General features: G+C 38.8%; 1 protein-coding gene across 1 annotated transcript in view; it reads left to right on the top strand.

The window, feature by feature from the left end:
- Window positions 1–1556: 1556 nt before the first annotated feature.
- The window catches only part of gfra4b (GDNF family receptor alpha 4b), a 72383-nt gene continuing 53076 nt past the window's right edge, over window positions 1557–20863 (top strand). Inside the window, exon 1 of the mRNA XM_084431044.1 lies at window positions 1557–1935. Within this exon, the coding sequence (XP_084287170.1) occupies window positions 1893–1935 (43 nt within the window). The 5' untranslated portion in view covers window positions 1557–1892. The remainder of the gene's footprint in view (window positions 1936–20863) is intronic.

The raw sequence follows: 20863 nt of genomic DNA, 5'->3' as shown, positions 1-20863 counted from the left end.
AGCCATTAAGTAAAAACGTTTGTATTGGTCACACGACAAAGGTGGTCTGCAGTTTGTGACTCGGCTTATAAAATGCATAAAAAATACTCTCTTTTTTTGTGTGCATAATACATGCATTTTGTGTTGCATGTTTAATGTTTGATGTATGTGGGTTTGCATGTTTCCCCTGCCCTGTTTGCTTTGAATACATTAAAATGTGTTGCATTTATTTTGCAGCTGCAGCCCAGTGGTCTACATATAACCTGCTTTTCTATCACACACACACTATAAAAAATTTTAAACTGCCAACTTGTCAAGTCGGGTTTTCAGTCCAACAATGCTTATGGTATTACATGCCACTGCGGCATATATTAAAACATTTTTCTACTGATTTTATTGCTTTTCTTCCCTCCGGCAGAAACACACAGGCAGGTTTGCTTTTTAATGTTTATTAGCTTGAAATCCTCTTATAATTGATTCAAACTGTCAGTGCTTTTTTTTTTTTTTTTTTTTTTTTTTTACCACATCTCTCTCCCTCATTTAAAAAAAGCCTACCATCACCCATGTCAAGACACATACATCCAGTCCGATCCTGAAAGAGCTTCAATTTAAACAATAGAGCACACTCTCATTCCAGAGAGCTCACAGCTGCAGTCAGTCCTGTCATCAGCGCGTGTGAACCAACGGACTGCAATGAACGAGATGGATTGATTATGTGACCCCCTTCTGACCGGTGCTCAGTCATGTCTTTCTTCACCTTCTATATCATGGTCCCCCCTAACAAGCATATATATTATTCTGTCTATGTTTGTCTGTTTGTGCAAAAAACTGTAACAATAGCATGTCATAATGACATGCCTGGCAAAAATGCAATACATGATTGTGATTATGAGTCATAATGCCCAATTTTAATGAGCTCTATAGTGCTTACGCTTGCACAAGAATGCATTCATTAAGACTGAAGGCCTGGCTTCAAGTTGTAGAACCACAGCCTTGGTAAGAAGGTTAGCAGTTCTCCAAGGCACACTTTGATTGCCAATATAAACCAGGGCCGTAAGTAACCACCATAGACGCATCCCCCCACCCAAAACATTCACATTTACGGTCGATCAATACAGGTTTTTGATCAACTGATCTTGGTCCCCTAAATACATTTAACTTGGTCCCCTTAAAAGTGTTTTAAATGTTTTCTTTAACATTTGGCTTTCAGTCAGTGTGTGGGACTCTCATTCAGCTCATTCACTGTGTAACGCATCTGTAGTTCTAGAAGGCAGGGACGGAAAAATAACTACCATTGTGCCATTTTTTGCATATATTTCAGCACTGAAATTCACAGTTCAAAGCTGAAATCAAACAGCAGGATCGTTTGATAGCCTCTCTGATATAATGGCTGTGGCTCAGAACATAGCCATTTGGGCACTCATCTAACATATACACTCGTTTGGTGCCATTTATATGCAGCTCTATAGGTTTTGAGACACAGCTCAGCTAAAAACTCAGAAAGAGAGTCTCTCTCTCTCTCTCTCTCTCACTCTCTCTCTCTCTCTCTCTCTCTCTGCGCTCGGAGTTTGATCTTCAGTCAATGAAATCTGACTCTTCATTCACTCGTGTTCTAACCCTCGGAGGGAACAAATGTCAATACGAGATTATGGAGCAGATGGAGAACTTTCAATAGCGCTTTAATTTAATTTCAAGCTTTATCTGACGTCCTGATTGACAGTTTGGCACTTGGCGGTGTTGCGCGCGCGGCTTGCATGTACAGACGTTACACTCTCATTTTTGACTGTTTTAAGAGTCTTTAACGTGTTGAACTGATATGAAAACAGGACGTCTTTCCTCCGTCGGCAACCTCAGAATATAAAAGAGACAGCTTCGCGACATTTCGAGCCAGTTCTCTTCAGATACGCGCAGAAATGGATCTTGTGGGAATCTACCTGCTTCATCTCAGCTTTGCCGGTAGGTGATGTGCTGCATGCGCGTTTTATATTCTGTACTTACCAACATCAAAGTTCCGCCACAGAAAAGCTGATACAATGCTGAGAGTTTATTTACTTATTTTTTTATTATTTTATTTATTTTATTGGCTGTTCATTGATGTGCACTATCGTTTAGCACCGGCTTCATAGCAGTAGACTTTCGTTTGATTAATGAGAATTAATTGAACTGAATAAATATGAGCACGATAACCTGCTGTCTTCTCATTTGGATTTATGAATACATTATGCCTTATTAGTCAGCTAATGAAGTGTTTGCTCAGGTGTGAAAGGTTACTGCTTTTTGGCATTTGTCCTAACAGTCAAACATTACTCATAATAATATGATTTATAAATGGCCTGTTTTAATTTCAACCCACTAAAGCTATAACTTTTAATTGCTGCCATAGTAAAATCAAAGTAGTGGCAAAGTCACAACCTGTGGGCTACTAATAAGTTCATTGCACTTTTTAGACCGCGTTGAATTTAAGGAAATAAGTAGTTGTGTGAAGTTAAATAGATGAGAACAAAGATATTATGTTATCATAAAATGATAATTAATGCATATGAACATGTCACACTTAAGAGAGCACAGTCACTCTCTTACATCCAATAGAACATTGATATGTGTTCCTTTATAAAGGATGCAATGTGTTGTCAGGGAACTCAAATGTGTAGCCTCAGTTGATTGAATAGCCCGTGTGTTTTAGCAGATTGGATGTGTGCAACGAATGTCTCTGTGTTGCTGTTAATATAATTAGATTTTCAGGTAGACTGTCTTTTGTGTATGCGTGTGTCTGTGCGTGTGTGTGATATGAATGAGAGGATGTGTGGCATTATAACAAGTGCATTTGCATGTTTTGAAAAATTGATTCACAGATGAAAGCTTTGAAAAATGAATTCACAGATGAAACCACATGAAACATGGCCATGGCTTTGAAACAATTTTATTGTCCTTTAATATGGCAGTGTGAAACCTGACAAAAATAGGGTATTTTTCTGACTGGACTGGATTGCTGATCATTGGGTGATTATATTATAGATTTGAACACTGATTTAAGAGTTCATAGAAGAGCATATAACATAAAAAAAAAAAAAAAAAAAAAAAAAACATTTCTATTAGCTTTTTTTTTTTTTTTTTTTTTTGCATCTATTTTATATAAACCTTCTGATTTGTCTATTATCAATTATTCAATATCCCTCTGTCATTCCAAAGTCTATCTACAGTAAAACATGCCAGGCTGTTGTTAAATTCCTTAAGTTCCTAATAAATATTAAGAAATAGTGTTTTGAAATTATATAGAACGCTCTTGACTCAATTTTAAAGGACCATTTATGACTTTCATGTTTATTTCCATTTTAAACATAAAGTATGTTTATGAATTGTTTAATTCATCAAATGTAATTAAACTAAATGACTTAAAACAAAATTAATTATAAATAAATTCATAAAATTATCCCATGATGGGAACCCATAAAAGGTTCTTTATCCTCCTGGGACCCAGGAATAGACTTTTGTTCACTGTAGTGGACATTATATTTTAGTGAATTTCTCTGACATCATACATGTCACATGTCACTTGGGTGTCCTGTAAAGAGCACATTCAGGGCTTTTCAGAGATACCAAATGTTTGGAGGTTTCACCATGAAAACAACTTATCCTTGATCTTTAAAAATGTCTGACATTAATTTAGTGATCAAATGTAGCACTCTTATGGAAATATGATACTATATTGTAATTATAATTTAAATCAGACTACTTTTCAAATTGTATTTCATAAACCAACATCTCAGGAAAACATTTTGGGGTTTCAAATCAAAAAATTACTTTCTGTTACATAACAGGGCATTGATTTCATACATGTCCACTAGAGCACACCAGGACTTAAATCATGTTTATCAGGCGTTTTGGGAGACACAACAAGGGAATAAGGAAATAAGTTATACATCAATTTTCCTATGAAATATTAGATATTATAATAAAAATGTTGCTGATTATTACTCCAATTATTATACTTCTTTTTTCATTAAATGTTGCTCCAAGAACACATTACTGTGCACATTAGATACAGATACATTGCATTGAATGGGAATATTAATTTATGGCCATTTTACCCACATATTGCATAAAGTAAAATGCTGTATCAGTTCATTCCGTTATATCTTTCATAACATAGTTGGGAATCATCTTTATACAAATTTTTGTTAAAATAAATCCTGAAACCCTAACATTTATTGGTGATTGAAAAAAACAATTCCATTGTTTTTGTCTATACATATAATTTCATGTCATTTTAGTTTTTAAACAACTGAGTCCTGGTGTCCAATACAGAGGACATAACATAGCGTATGAATAAAATATAATTTTTCAAAAATGTGTTTTTTTTTTTTTTACCATTAGTTTCTTATGCTCTAATCAATGTGATGACATGAAAAGAAACTAAATTCAAAAACTATTTTCTTTCTGGGTCTCAGGAGGATATGAAGTGCCTGATGTAAACCCTTTAAGTTTCTAAAGAGAACTTTTTCTTTGAAGAGTGATACTTTTATAAGCAGCATTGGTTCTGGAAATATTCCTATTCATTTTCACTGCATTTCAGGTAATTGTTCAGTAAATAATTCTAAACCTTGAGCCAACCCGACCAGCTCTGAATCACATTATAACATTTGATTTGAAACATAAAAGTATTTAAATATCAGGAAAAAAGCCAATACTGTATAATTATGTAACATTTTACTGCTCATCATTGTGAATGATACAACTTACACAAGTAATAGTCATTAATTATTCACTATTCATTATTTTTTATAATATTGCGAAAACCCCCCATATAGATAGATAGATAGATAGATAGATAGATAGATAGATAGATAGATAGATAGATAGATAGATAGATAGATAGATAGATAGATTTATCTTTAGATTTTACTTTACTGTAATGTGACATGCCAAAATGCAATACGATATTCAATGAAATTTTCCTGGATTTATCGTTAAAAAAAGGGTATTTTTACTTCCCGAAGCCAACTGTTACGCTCTATTAATCCAGCATCCATCCTCCGTCCAAAGTTCGTTTTTATTTTCCATAGTTCCATTGAGCTTGAGTCAAGTCCCAAATCTGATTCCCTATTTTGAACATCAATCAAGACCTGTCTACCTTTTTCAAATCCTACATATACATTATGTGAACTTGTGAATAGAGGACTTAGCTCCAGTTTCGTATAGTAATTCCACTGTCACTCAAGGGAAGTGAAAGGCAGCAGTTTAGCCAAGGTGAAGATCGATTCATGCTCAGAGAGCTTGTAAATTAGGAACTCTATCAATGTCCATTAGCTCAGGCAATGACTGACATATGCTAATTCTGACCTTGTTGTTAACAGAATAATGCCATTATCAGCATTGACATGGACCTAGACCTGCAATTGAGCATTTATGGTTCAGGTTTTCATAGCTTCATAGCTCAGGCTTACTGAAATATACAGTTTAAAGCCATAATCAAACTGTAGAATTGTAGCCGACAGCTTAAAGTTTAGCCTTTCTCACCAGCCGACTGTTTCTCACTGTTACGCTCAGTGCCTCTCTCACTGTCTGACACCACATGCATAATCTGCACTCACACAGAAATATGATTCTTAATAAAGTGGCTTGCATAAACTTTTAGGCTTAAACAATGCCTTAGAGGAACCATTTTAGGGTCCCTAAAGAACCAGTTAACAGTTCTTAAAAGATCAACTTCTCTTAGTGTAAAGAACCTTTTAATCATTTAAATACCTCCTATAAAGACCTTTTGTGCAATGGAAAGGTTCTATGGATTTTTAAGGTTCTTCATGGAACCATAGATGCCAATAAAGAACCTTTATTTTTAAGAACCAAAATATTAAACTTATATATCATCCAATCAATGTGCTATTGACAAGGTTATTATTATATATATTTTTTTAAAGTTTAAACCATATTGATTAGTGGCTTCTAAAAGCACATCCCATCACTTCACTAACCACGTTTGGTCTGAGATTAGCTATGTGCCACCACTGATGTTGTCAAACTAAACTATTAAACTATATGCCTGCACATTTCCTTGCTGATTAGAATGCAGAACTTCAGAGACTTGAATCCCTGGTTGGTTGCAGTGTTAAAGTGTAAAGTCTAATGGAATACGGTAACACAGCTGTGTGATAGCAAAGTTGCATAGGGAGTGATGGCAGAGCATGGTATGCATTGATTTTATCTATATGACAAATGTGTAGGCCATTCAATGTGACAGACTAATGCTGCAAACTGCATAGAACTTGCACAGTGTATGTCTCTCTATTTTATTTTATTTAACAATATTTCACAGGAAAAACATTCACGAGTTCATTGTCATTGGTGGTGAAGAAGCTGTTCCAAGTTGAACTGTCAAGAAATGGCTCTGAATATTAATGGTTGATTTTCTCTGGTGAATAGATAGCCCTGACATGCAATTTCTATGAAAATTAGTAATTATTTAAAGTTGGCTTTGAACAAACCCTTAACCCACGTAACTCCCTCCCCTATTTGTGCTGCAGATATGAATGAATTGTGGGGCTTGTTGAGGAGACGAATGCTATTACTTTTCTGAGAGTAATGAGAATTATGCCTGATGGATGATAAAACTGATGGAAAAATCACCATAAGCTCATTTGAAAAACGTGCTTCTACCTACATTTCTGCAAATTCCCAAAACATAAATATACACACAATTCAATGCAGTTACCAGCTGAAATGAACACTAGAGGCGGTAAAACACCATACACTTTTATTCCTTTTCATGCAAATTATGATTACAGGGGCAGATTATTGATTTATAAAGACTTATTTTTGCATGGTTCCTTGGGCAATACTATATTATGACACCAAAACACTTTTGCCATTGTCTATGAGGTAAAGAACTACTTTTTGACATTTGCATCCCATAGCAAGCTCCATATGAATGACTTTTCTGACGTAGTAAACTTGCTTGGTAGCTCACCTGGTACAACATTGCACTTGTGATGCTAAGAGCCGAGTCCCGATGAAACAGCTCAAAGACTTGTAGAAGTAGCTAAAATGACATGGATGCTTCAGAAAATGTGTTTCTATCTCACAATAGCTTTTGTTAACAACACTATCGGTTAGGTTCAAGTTTGGGTTTAGTGTAGGTCAGGGGTGGCAAACTCAGTTCCTGGAGGGCCACAACCCTGCAGAGTTTAGCTCCAACTCTAATTAAACACACCTGATCCAGCTAATCAAGGTCTTCAGGATTACTAGAAACTTCCAGGCAGGTGTTTTTGGAGCTGGTTGGAGCTAAACTCTGCAGGACAGTGGCCCTCCAGGAACTGAGTTTGACACCCCTGGTGTAGGTGCTATATTACTTTCAAACACAATAGAACATTAACCTTTTAGCGCCACTCACCAGACATTTAATTTCCGGACTGCCGTGGTATATACAACTACCAATGTATTAAAACCTTACCAGATTCATTTTCATCTGTTATAAAACTGAACTTTTAGCAAAACTGAACATTTCACTTCGAAAGTGTCATGAAATGTGCAAGAAGCAAAGTAATATAATTTTGCAGAAATTTCGCCTCAGTTATGTTTTTCCAATGAGCTTGGGTTGCAAAAAAAATCCTAGATTTACATTGAAGAAGAGGGACCAGAGTCAAATCTAGAGACCAGAGTATCATAAGGTTAGGCTTATGACTTTATCAAATAGCCAAGCACCCAACCAACACCCCAAACACCTTAGCCTTTGCATGGGAAAGACTTCGTCCTTGTCCACACTAATACTTTTTCATTTGAAAACGCATCTTTTTCTTTCCGTTCTGGCCTTCCGTCCACACTGAGATGGCATTTTTATTCATGAAAACAAAGCTTTTTGAAAACGCTCTCCAAAGTGGATAAAGTTGTAGTGTGGACTGACAAAACTGAAGTATTTAAAACCGATGACGTAAGTTTAGTCGTGCGTGACACATATTGTACCAATAGATATTCATGTTTATACCGGTATGTGCCGGTATAACATATGTTATGTGCTATTCACACCGTTGCTAAAATATTTTACTTTGCACACTCTTCATATCACAGTCCTGCAAAGATGACAGAAAATTTACTCACATTTGCTGTCCTGCGGCAATACATGAGAGCAGTTGCGTTTTAGACCAAACATATGGTGACTAAGTGCGTCCTGGACGCATCAGTGAATGGTGAGATATATAATAAAATTATCCTGTCAGAAGAATTGTACGATAACTTTATTATTTATTTTTCCGTATCATCTCAGTGAGCCTTTGTGAATTTAGGGGAATTTAGCGTTTTCAGGCGTTTTCCAAAAGTTTCTCATCCACACTGAAATGTCGGAAAACGCCTTAAAACGCTAGTGTGGACGGAGAGCGTTTTTAAACGAAGACGCAACCGACATCTTCAAATGTATGCGGTTTAAAGTAGACGTAGCCTTTGTCACACTGTCTCCAGAAATTCATTTGATGGCTTTGGGATTTATCGATATACATATGTAAGCTGTAGGACATTAGGACCCAGTAGGAAAAAAGTAAGCTGTAGGACATTAGGACCTTCGTTGCTCAGCCGGCTATATAGTGTGGCCAGGTTTGCTGTAGGGTAAAGGAAAAACAGTGGCTGGCAAGGAGGATTGGAGAAGCAGCACAAGACCAACTGGACTTTAACCTCAAGACAATTGTTGTGTTTTTTTTTTTTTTGACCTGTTTTGTTTCTGGGCTCTGACCGAGCAGCTCTAGCAGCTACAAGCTTTTAATACCAGGCTTCAACAGGAAGCAGCAGCGCAACCGAATGCTGCGGCAGGACAGGGAGGGGTAACCAGTAGTCAGCAAGAAAGTTTAGTAAACCCAAGGTATGTCATTTTCCCACAAGGTTTTCAGGTAACAATAGTACTGGATGTCTGGGGGTTGAGGAGTGGGTAGAAGAAGTAGATGTTTAAATTCTAAACATATGACTTCTACTGAGCAGGCACTGTTTCTGTATGACCATCTTGATGAGGAGGCTAAGTCAGAGATCCGATTTCGTCCCACTGCAGATAGAAATTACCCTGATCGAATCCTGGCTATTTTGCTTGAAGCATTTGGTTGCCCTCAATCTTATATTGAAGCACAGAAAAAAAACTTTTCTTTACGTGAATTTTCTCATGCTGTAATGTCTTTAATGGAGGTAGTTGAGCTTAAGAATCCAGGAGGAATTCCTGATTCTGATTGTGTAATCCGTGATCATTTCGCTGAGTATGTTCGAGATAATATGCTTCGCAGAGAGTTAAAACGTCTCATAAGATCACAACCTAGTATGTCCTTTATCGATGTTCGCAGTGAAGCTCTGTGTTGGGCAGATGATGGATGATTGTGCGTATGCAGTGCATATTTTTTTCCGCACCCATGTTAACAGGTCAGAGCTTTCACACTGCACGCGGATGCAGTCCGGCGATCCGTTCCAGGTGCGGTGCGTATACAGCAGTGCAGCGATCGTTTCCGCACCGAGTCTAATTTTGCTGTGCTGCACGTGATGAATTAAAGTGACAGCGCATGTTTCGTGGTCAAAATGAACACAGATTGACCTGAAAATGTAGTAATTTCACCATAAATGCGTTTAATTAAATAAAATGTAGTAATCTCACCATAAATGTATTTAATTAAATACTACTTTTTTCACAGTCATCTTTTTACTTTAAGAACGGGGTAAAGCAAGGAAAACTACAATTTACCTCAACAAGGCGACATAATGAACAACACTTGTCTCATTCAAGGAGGTGGAAAAACAAGTTCTTTGTGACATGCAAGATTTATTGTATTAAAATTTAAATGCAAAAGAAAAGCATGAGAGTCGGCTGTTTTTGTCAATTTTAAGTTTTAATTTAAAATGTTTGCGATTTTAATATAAGTATGGTTAAATATTTGACCACTTGCTTGAGCAACTTAATATAAGTAGAAGTAATGCATGGAATAATAGGCCTACGTTGTTTAAATTGGGTTTAAACGTGCATACATCCATTAAAGAGTGTATATGTGTACAAAGAGAATCACAATGCTGACAAAACTTTTTTTTAATAAAAGTTGCTGTATAACTTCTGGATTTGAAATAAAAATAGCAAGTAGGTTTTTGTTGTACAGCCGCGGATCAGTTACGCACTGCAAACGCAGCATATGTGAAAGCACTATAGCGCGTGCTGCTCCTGCGCCGCACACGCACCGCAACACGCACCGCATACGCACTGCACACGGAGTATGTGTGAAACGGGCATTAGACGCAATTTTGCAACGTTTGTCCAACCCAGTTTGGCATGCTGCACCCAGTGGCCCTAGCACCCAGCCTCGGCGCTATCGGTTTGATTCAGAAGGCCAACCTATCTGTATGTGGTGTGGGCAGCCAGGTCATAAAGCTAGGCGCTGTCATAATCGGGAGGGGGCCATCAAGCAGCTGCGGCAGGGGAGGTTCAGAATGGGGCTGAGGGTCGGGGAGGAAATACTTATGCCATGGGGCCCTCGGGAAACTAGCTTCATCTAGTGCTCAGAGCCAGGCTCTAGATGGTGGATTGGGTGGCTCCTTTTTAACATCGACTGTACCTTCACATTCTGCGCTCATTGGCCAGTGTCCAGTAATGAAGGTTGTAATGGCAGGTATAGCTGTGCCATGTCTTGTTGATACAGGCTCAATGGTGTCAACTATTACAGAGGACCTCCTCGTTGTGACTGATGTGTTTTCCAAGTTTGCACAGGCATATCCTACATCAGACCATAGAGCTGAAACGGTCTTTCGCATTCTTACAGAACGATGGTTTTACACCTATGGTGTTCCAAAACGGATTCATTCAGACCAAGGATGAAATTTTGAGGGAGAGTTACTGAAACGCCTTTGTCAGTTGTATGGAATCGAGAAGTCATGTACTAGCCCTTACCATCCAGAAGGTAATGGGCAATGTGAACGGTTCAACCGGACATTGCACGATTTGTTGTGCACTCTACCCCCAGAACAGAAAAAGAGATGGCCTCAACATTTGCCTCAGTTATTGTTTGCTTATAACACCTCAGTGCATAGCTCTACAGGATTTTCTCCTTATGAGTTGATGAGTGGTGTGTGCACCGCTGAATCCACATGATTCAGAAGGGCAGAGAAATGTTGCTGCCCCGTTGGTATCCGGGCAGGGGGGTTGGGGTGGGATATTGCTGTGTATCACGTGTACTGGATTTAACTGTGGTTATTTTACCTGTGGTATTCTTCTCAACTTTATTTATTAAGAGTGCCGTGTGGTGTGATTAAATTCTGACACGTATCGGGAGGGTAACTCGGTACATGCTCTTAAACATTTGGTGTTTTGATTGAGGGAAGTTTCATGGGGTATTACATGTGTCTTTTTAATTGTTTATATTATTGAACTATTGTGAAATAAATGTATACTTTTGATACACCAGCTTCCATCTGCGTGCTTTAATTAGGGTGGCTTGCGTGAAACCAGACAGGCCTTTTGAGCTGACTATTTAATGGTATAAGCATTGGTTCTGGATATATTTAATTAGTAGTTTAGGGTGTGTAAAACGACCCCTGGTGGCCACACATATAATATAGATCTATGTTAAAATGTTGTGAAAAAGGCACTATCTCCAGAATCAATACCAATGTCCCTTGTCACATTATTCATAGAGTGGATAACAATTTTTACTGGCTGCACAGAGTAATAAGCCATACAGACATATTTATTGTTGCTGAAAGTGTATATATCACAGCCAGGGCCGCTGCTGGCCAAATGGGTGTCCTAAGCAGAATTGCTTTGTTGTATACCCCCTCCCCCATCTCCTCCAAAAGTTATGTAGGTTAAAATGCACACACACACACAAACACACACACACACACACACACACACACACACACACACACACACACACACACACACACACACACACACACACACACACACACACACACACACACACACACACACACACACAAAGTTAAGAGTCTATGATTGGATCATTATTGCAATGATTATTATGTTTCTAGCATGTTATATGTTTGGCAACAGTTCTTCTTCAGGCTCAAAGTGTGAAAGAATGGCTGGGAGGGAGCATGAAGAATCATTTTCACACATGAATTCTCCACCTCTGAGTCCAGACCTTAAATTCATTGAAAGGGTTGCATGTTGCATGTTCTACTGTTATGGTGCCTATATAATGAATTACACAACCAAGCAATGAAAAAAAGCTTGTAATTTAGACTGTAACATTGACTTACCTGTCAAGAAGAAAGTTACAGGCAACTTCAGCGTCCCTTTCAAAGTCTTTCAACTTCATTAGCTCTTTCCACCTGGGAAAAGCTAACCCGATATTTACCCTCGTTTTTTTAATTTGTTGGTCACGTTTCCTTTTAAATTACCGTGCAGTGCAGCCTTTCAAATTTGCCAGGCCAGGGACAAGCACCTCTCACTGATCTCCTTGTCCGTTTCAGCTGGTTTCAGTCACCACTGAACGAACACCGCTGGCTCTGAACGAAAACGTGTTGTGGAAACGCGTTGAGGTATGCTAGTGCTTTTTGTCCCTCTCTGCTATTATAGTTTTTCAAAATGGCGGAACGACATGGAAGCCTCTGTGGAACATGGACATGGAAGTAAATAAAGATAATAAATTCTTCGCTTACGAGGATAAGTCAGATCATTGGCAGAGGTAATTTTACACCAATGAGGACATATTTATGAATAAAGACATTGATTTTAGCTAATAAAATACTTAAAAAACCTTTAATTATTGGTACCTTTAATTATACTAATGTCTAATTAAAACGTCTACAAATGTATAAAACTGATCAGAGATCAGGTAAAACCCACAGACACTTGTTCATTGGTTCTCAGTGACTCCTCATGATTCATGGGTTGACAGAGATCATCGCCCCCAGCGGTGAAACATTGAAATTTCTAAGTGTTTCGAAACGTTTTGAAACAGTCATGACGTAATGAAGCCTCGTTTACTGAAATCACGTGACTCTGGCAGTTTGATACACGCTCCGAACCACTGATTCGGAACAAAAGATTCGTAAAGGTTTCAAAGCTTCATGAAGCAGTGTTTTGAAATTGCCATCACTACTTATTATTACAACTTATCTCATGCCTATGATGAGTCACGCAGGTGCTGGTCTACTCTGCAATGCTTGGACAACCCGAACTAGTCTAATATAGTCAGAATATGAACACTTATGTGTACCATAGCGATTCAGGATAAGACAAAATCACGGTTTGGAAAATGGATTCATGATGTACTCATATAATTTTTTTGTACATTTTGAACACACAAAAAGTTACGGACTACAGCTTTAAATAAAAACTAACTTTTGGTGATCAAGTAACCAGTAGATTATTTTGACAATTAATCGAGTAATCAGATTTTGGTAACAATTTATTTTAGAGTGTCATTGTTACACGTTACATGTAGTTATGACTAATGACTAAATGTAGTTAATGTAGTAATAACTATAAATTATGCATAATTACATGCAATTAAACCTAAACCAAACACTCATCCTAAACCTAACCCTGTAGTTAGTGCATGTAGTTAATTATTATTACTCAGTTCTTGAATGTATAATAACATTGTAACACAGACACCTTAAAATAAAGTGTAACTGATTTTCTTTTTTGTGGTAATAAAAATAGACCTAAGTGAACCTTAGCCTTTAAAGGGATAGTTCACCCAAAAATGAAAATTAGCCCATGATTTATTCACCCTGAAGTCATCCTAGGTGTATATGACATTCTTCTTTCAGACGAATACAATCGGAGTTATATTAAAAAATGTCCTGGCTCTTCCAAGTTTTATAATGGGAGTGAATGGATGTATGTCTTTGGAAGTCCATCAAAGCGCATCCATTCATGATTAAAGTGCTCCATGCGTCTCTGGGGGTTAATAAAGGCCTTCTGAAGCGAAGCGATGTGTTTGTATAAGAAAAATATCCATATTTAAAACTTTATCGACTAAAATAACTAGCTTCCGGCAGACGGCCGTACGCATCGATTTATGCCAAAAGAGTAACCCTTGAACTTGACGCACAACATAATGACGAACGCGGTTGCCCAGCCCTGTTTTTTTGAACCACGAGAAGTGTCAAAGCTTACACTACTCCTACATCCTACGTTATACATCGTCAAGTGTTACTCTTTTAGCATAAGTCGACTTGCGTGGGCCGTCTGCCGGAAGCTAGTTATTTAACCCTTATTTGCCTCTGGGGATTAGCCCTTGGACTAAATTCCCTGGTTCTGAGCCACAGCTGAAACTGTCTCATGTGCAGAAGGCCCAAAGGTACACCGTGGACACAGCTGCCATAAGACCTAGAAGAAGTGATGGAAAGTAATTTCCTGACCTAGCCTGATATCGCTCAGGATGTTTAAGATGGACTTGACACGTGCAGGGGACAGCTGTGCCCGTACCCCTAAATACATTGTCCTCTGGGCAGGAGAGAGAGCGCTTTTCTTGGCATTGAGTCTCAACCCCAGAGATACTAGATGAGCCAGGACCACATCCGATGGCGCAAGCTCTTAAGGCTGGGTCAACGGAGCCCAGGATGCCCTGGAATCGCAAAGGAGCCAGAGCTACATCCATGGATTTTGTGTATGTGTTGGGTAACAAGTCTAGGCCGAACAGAAGAACCTGATATTGGTAAGCTTCGCCCCCGAAAGCAAACCACAGGAATTTCCTTTGCTGTCGCTTTTTGAACAATCTCTCAATTTTGAACTTGAATGTTCTGAGAAAACATTTCAGACCGCGAAGGTCTAGGATAGGATGCAATCCCCCTTCTTTTTTTCTTTTTTTGGGAGCCAGAAAATAGTGGCTGTAATAACCTGACTGTCTGTCTGGGAGGGGAACATGTTCTATGGCCCCTTTGTTCAGCAGAGTTTCCAAGGAAGTATGTTTGGCAGTAGTTTCCACGCTGCTAAATTCTTCAAAAGGGGCACTAATTCTGATGCAATGTCTTTTGACGCAATGTCTTGTGACACAGCGTCTTAATGGGGGAATGTTAAATATCCTTTGTCCTGGGGAATGGCAGGAAGCAGCTGAATATAATTTTTTTTTCTGGAAATAGCTGCCCCCCAAAACACCAAAGGTGTCATGAGGGTATCGGGAAAGAGCTACTTAATATATTTTACGTGCCCCGTCCTCGGGGGGCATTTTTGTTCTTCTTTCTTTTTCAGCAGGTAAGCCTGGTACGCCTTCTATAGCATGCAGTGCAGCGCCAGCATGACCCACAGACTGAAATGCCTTCCCTACCAGCATGAATGTTGTTCTGCCCGGCTTGGTGGGGAGTTCTGACTTTTTAAGTGACAATGAGTTCCCAGGAGAGATAGCCCATGAGTGTCTCTTCCAACTGGGGCATCATTGTATAACCACGTGCCCTTGCTCCCACGATAGTCGAATAAGTCGATGTTGAGGTCACAAAGACACATGAAGAATAAGGTTTCCCACAATAAACAAGTTAAGTCGTCATAAAGGTCCAGAGAGACCATCGCTGAGGCCCCGCCTCCTGGCCCCCGGACACAAATCTGCTCTAGATTCAAGTGCTTGCTCATTCTCCACTTGTGCTCAAAAGATATGCGGAATGATTGAAAAAGACATGCTGCCCCTTGACTCGGAGCTGTCATTTTCTTAAATGAGCCGCCGCAATGTTTCAAATGAGCTTCTAATGCTAAACAAACGCCTTTATTTTCAACGCGATCACCTTGTACCCAAACCATTTCGAAACTAAGGAGCCATTTGTCCTCCGATTACATACAAGCTCCTCGGCGCCGCGTTTGCGGGACTCATGTTTAGCGCTGTAGGGGATTTTAAAAAAGTGACGTGAGTGGAAGGGCGGCGCCGGGAGAGTGTGTTTGTGAGCGGGAGGCAGAGCGGCAGAGAGATGCGACAGAGTTGCGAAATTGCAGGCGCGGCTCGAAATGGCTGTTATTTCAAATAGCGTAGCATATTTTAAACTAATCGGTTAACCGGTTTCAACCGGCTAATGAGGCTCAGTGGTCGGTCAAGAAAATTTTTTGTTTTCGCCATCCCTACTCCAGATGGCTATTTCGCCATTTAATTCCACAACTCACAGTGCTTTCACTCACCATGATTCTCTCTTTTTTTTAACTCTGTTCTGTTCGTTGTAGAGAAAGAGAAAGAGAGTGAGAAAGGCTTTATTCCTGCCTGACAAAACTCCTAACAAAAGGGATAGTTTTCAGAAAGAAGTAGCACACACGGTACAACTCTTTACCATGGTTCAAAACGCAATGCATAGCACATTAAAATAATTGAAATTATATGACATAAATTGCATTAGTATCAATCAGATACATTGGTGGTGGTCAAATTATTAACGACATTAAGCACGTTTAATTAACCTCACCCATTAACTTCAATAGCCAAAAATATAAAGTTTCACATGTTTGTGAACATATCTGAAAGTGATTCACGGGGTTCATCTTGGGCTTTATTTCTTTTTCGCTTCTCAGCGCCAGACAGTGGTTGTGTTTTCCCGAGCATAGTTGGGGTGCAAACATGAGGTGGGGGCGGATGCGTGTATGGCATGTCACGTGTGCTTACTGCTATCACCATAAAATGCATTTTTTTTATTATGTGTAACTGGTCCTTCTCCGGCGAACAGGTGCGCTAACAAGGACACTAAAGTCGCTAGTGCGCCTCTTGAGGCCAGGTGAGTGAGGTTTACTTGCACAGCTCTCACTAGCTACTGTAGCTTCTGTTACGTATGTTTATATTTATTTAAATTTAAATTTTTATATTTATTTTTATGTTTACGTACCACCCCTGGGAGTTGGTGTTCTACGCAAACTGCGTACTCAGAGTGTAGGGAGCACGGTACTGTGCACAGCCCTGCTAATACCTATACATGTACAACAACCTTTATTTATTTAGCATCCATACGATCAACAGCATTATGTGCTGCTATTATATATCTCATCTCATAATAATCAATCAAGCGTTTTCGCTGTCGGGCACTCCTCACTCACTGTGATGGCCCAATAGCCGATTGATTGCGATACTTATTGGACTTGATCCGAATGAATCATTTGGTTTCAAAATTGCCTTTTCACTTTCTGGGACACATTTTTTGTATTTTAGCAGCAGGGGTGGCTTTCAGATTTAACAGCGTATCATTTGCTCTGGCAGACAGGGGTTTTAAAAGTCAGAATGGGTTGTTACATGGGCTACCTATATACTGCCACCTCTATTCTGCTCTTATACTCAAACCTTTAAAACGGTTCTTATGTTTAATTATAGATGCTTTAGACCCCGCAGTTAAGCGGCCACTCTGCCATTCATCTAACGTCAGTCAGTTTGATGGTTTTGACCTTTCATGCTGACATTGTTCAATTCTTCACATTATCATCTGCCTACAATATTAAACTGTAATAGCTCCAAACAGTACATAATATAAGGAGTCAGATGGCACAGTTGAGAAATATAAGGTTCCCTGGTTAGGATTAATCTTTGTGGCAGGTCATTTAAAATGGTTGCTGAGCAGTGGAATGGAAATTAGCCCGCAGCCTGAAACACTGTATGTAGTGGGATATTTTCTTGGAATAAAAGGTTAGATCACTTTCCCCACCAGTCCTGTTAAGAAATTCAGGAGATGGCTCCAGGGTTAGATGACTACGGTGTCCTCTGAGGGCCAAAGAGAGGCTCATTAGTTGAGTGATTGTTGACAGGTTCCCTGGCATAGAGAGATTGACGGATAGAGTGCTCTCCTGGCGGACATATACGATGACTATGTTTGCATAGACTGCCATAATTTGGGCCATTTAAACAATTTTCACAAGACAAAATTGACATGTAGACATTTAATTGGACATGAAAGAGTAGTAAACATCCAATGAATTAAGATGGCACACAATGTAACTGACTTTCTAATGGCAGTGGGCATTTTGTTTCATTTTGACTACTCCAGATATGTTAGCTCAAAATGGACTCAAAATTATTTTATTTTTATTTTTATGGAATATTGCAGTATATACATCACAATAGGGAAAATGCCAACTTTACACTGTCCATGAGTGTTTCTTATATAGCAGCTAAGAGAGTTATGACAAATTTGGCATCTTTCACACTTCTAACCAACGTAATCTTACTTAATATTTAAATATTTTTTATAATATTTTTTCCTCTTTTGTACAGTCATAGAAACGCTGTCATGGATTTTTTATTTTGCTATTGGAGCAAATGGGAACGCAAAAATATATTTTTTGTAGTTTCCATTCACCAGAAATGTTCAGATTTTCACTCTTAGAACCCTGTAAATATGAAAAGAGTCCATTGGTCACTAATTCACATGAATTTGTACGATTTCATTAATACGTTTTCGTACGATTTTCTTATGGCCCACTGACTTAGGGTTAGTTCTACCAGAAAGACTCGGGAGGCAAGTATTGTAACAAGTATACATTTATTGACAGCCCAGCAAGCAAATGTTATGATATAAAGTTCTTTGGCGTAGGCCCCGTCCGTAGCTCGTCATCCGAGGGTACGGAATCTGTATTTCCTGCCTGAAGACGAAGGAAGGGGCGCAGCTGACCCCCTGGGAGGTATGGGAAGGGACCATCCTGGTGGTGGTGGGGAGGGACAAGATTTTAGGGACAAGTTATGGCAAGGGTTAGGTTTAGGGGTAGGGATTGGGTTAGGATTACATTTTCAGACAGGAATGTTGTTCCAGGATAAATAAAATATGTTGACCCAGGAACACGTCTAACTCAACAACATCAGGACGTACTAAGCTTTTACTGGAGCTTCAAGCCTACTTTTTTTTGTAAAAATCATGTGTTTCCATATAAATCACATTGAATACAAATTCCTACGAAATCACCACTTTGTAAAATAGTTACGTTTTCTCATGAGATAGAGTTGGTCTAATAGCATGAAATCAAGCATAGTGTTAGTTCTGGCAAGTCACATCAGTCAAGCTCACGTTAGCTGACTATAGGAAACCGAAGCCTATCTCAGCATCCCTATACGTATAAGGTCTATTCCGTATTATCAGCAGCTTCATTGCATTGCAGGAGCTAAGTACCTTCCTCCATCCCCAGCTCTTCCTCTTGTCCACAGTCAGGACTTGACCTTCTGATATCTTGATTTATGTTGTTACATTAAATTATTGTCATTAAGAACATTAATGATATCTGCATTAATGTTGGTTCTGTTCTGTTTACCCTAAGGGGGTTATCCCTGCTCTCCCTGCTCTTATCCATGCTAGGCTGCATGGATGGGCAAGGAGTTCTTGTCCAGAACAGAACCATACCGCCAATCCAAACTGTATGCTAAATGTCAGTCGTCTTTGACAGAATGTTGTTTAAATTGCAAGTCAAGTTTAAGATAGTTAAATGCATCTCAAGACTCCAGTATTGTGTTCCATTCAGTTTGTTGGCCCTACAGAGGATAAAGTGAGTACAGAAGATATGGATGCAGAGGCCTATAATAATGGCACCTAATATTATATTCAACACATAAATAAATGAAATATCTTTAACCTTTTATTGCACAAAACTATCAATCTCGTAGGCTCCAATAAATATCAGCACAAAACTAGAATGATGTGCCTCAGTGTAACCTGAGCACTTAGACCCACAAGGCTCTCTCTGCTCCCATGTTCGAAAGTTTATAATTAGATCAAAAATGTTGTGACTGTGAAATGTCTAGTTCACGACATCCAACTGTTTAGACCTTTTGTGCTGCAATTATTTATTGAAGCATTCATCTGACTGCTATGTTCTGACAGACGCCCGGGAGCGAGCAATAAACAGCAAGTCATAAAACAAAATCTCTCAGCAACACCTCACTAATAAACCTGTGGATTGTGCATAATAACAGGAACATTGATCACAGCAGGCGATTTGATGCCTGTCATTGTCTTTCCATTTAAAGGAGGTGAATTTGTACAAAGGCACTGCTTTGATGGTCATGGTGGTAGTGCTTTAAATGAGATCAATTAACAGACTAAGTTTCCTTAGAGTGTTTTACCATGCTGACTATTAGTACAACCCATTACCAGTGTGCAAACACGCTTTAAAGTCAGGATGATATGAAAATTCACCTAATCTGTTTTCTAAGTGCATGTTACTGAACATGTTGTAATCTCACTCATTTGATTAATCAACCATCCTGGCCCATCTCGACTTTCTATCCTAGTTTGTCTAGCATGGCACATACAGCAATCAGAGTATTTGGTAGAGCATCTTTGGTGTCAGTAATACTGCCGGATGCAGTCTGTTCCATGTAAATGCAAATATGAATGGAATGAAATAGGAACTTGAACTGTAATACACAAACAGCTCAGTTAGAAAAGGCCAGAAGTCTGAATATTGCACTGCATGTAAACGTAGCCGGCTTCTCTGTAACTTCAAATAGAGGGCTTTTGCTGTTTGACAGTGTAAGTGCCAGTTTAAGGCGAACAAACAACCGTAGCCGGAGTCTTTGCTGAAGCCTTATAGTACAGTGAACACCGGGGGGCTTATTTATTTTCAGCAGGATCTTTGGGATTCTGCCTAGTTCCAACTGCTGCTACGAAGTATTTGGAATACGAATTCAAAATAGTATTATATATTTTTTTTACGGATGGCCACAGTGGTGGGATCTTTAGATTTGGAAAAATATGTGATTGTTTTGATCTTTTCTGATCTTTTTTAAATTTTATTTAATATATATATTAAATATATATCATATAATATATTAAATAATATATTATTAAACTTATTGCAAGTCCTTCCTCAAGGTCGGCATCATCCACAGACAGGTCTTCTATTGTCAGCCATTGACCAGGAAGGGGAGCTTTTGTCTTTGGCTGGATCCTGAGGGAAATAATCTCTTGAATTAGATGTCAGGTCATTTTCTCAACAAGAGCCAGTCGATATTTCGGTAAAGGGGGCTCA

Source organism: Rutilus rutilus (assembly GCF_951802725.1).
Source record: "Rutilus rutilus genome assembly, chromosome: 14".
Lineage (NCBI taxonomy): Eukaryota > Metazoa > Chordata > Actinopteri > Cypriniformes > Leuciscidae > Rutilus > Rutilus rutilus.
The sequence above is the reverse complement of the archived record's forward strand: the minus strand, read 5'-3'. Positions and strand labels throughout refer to the sequence as shown.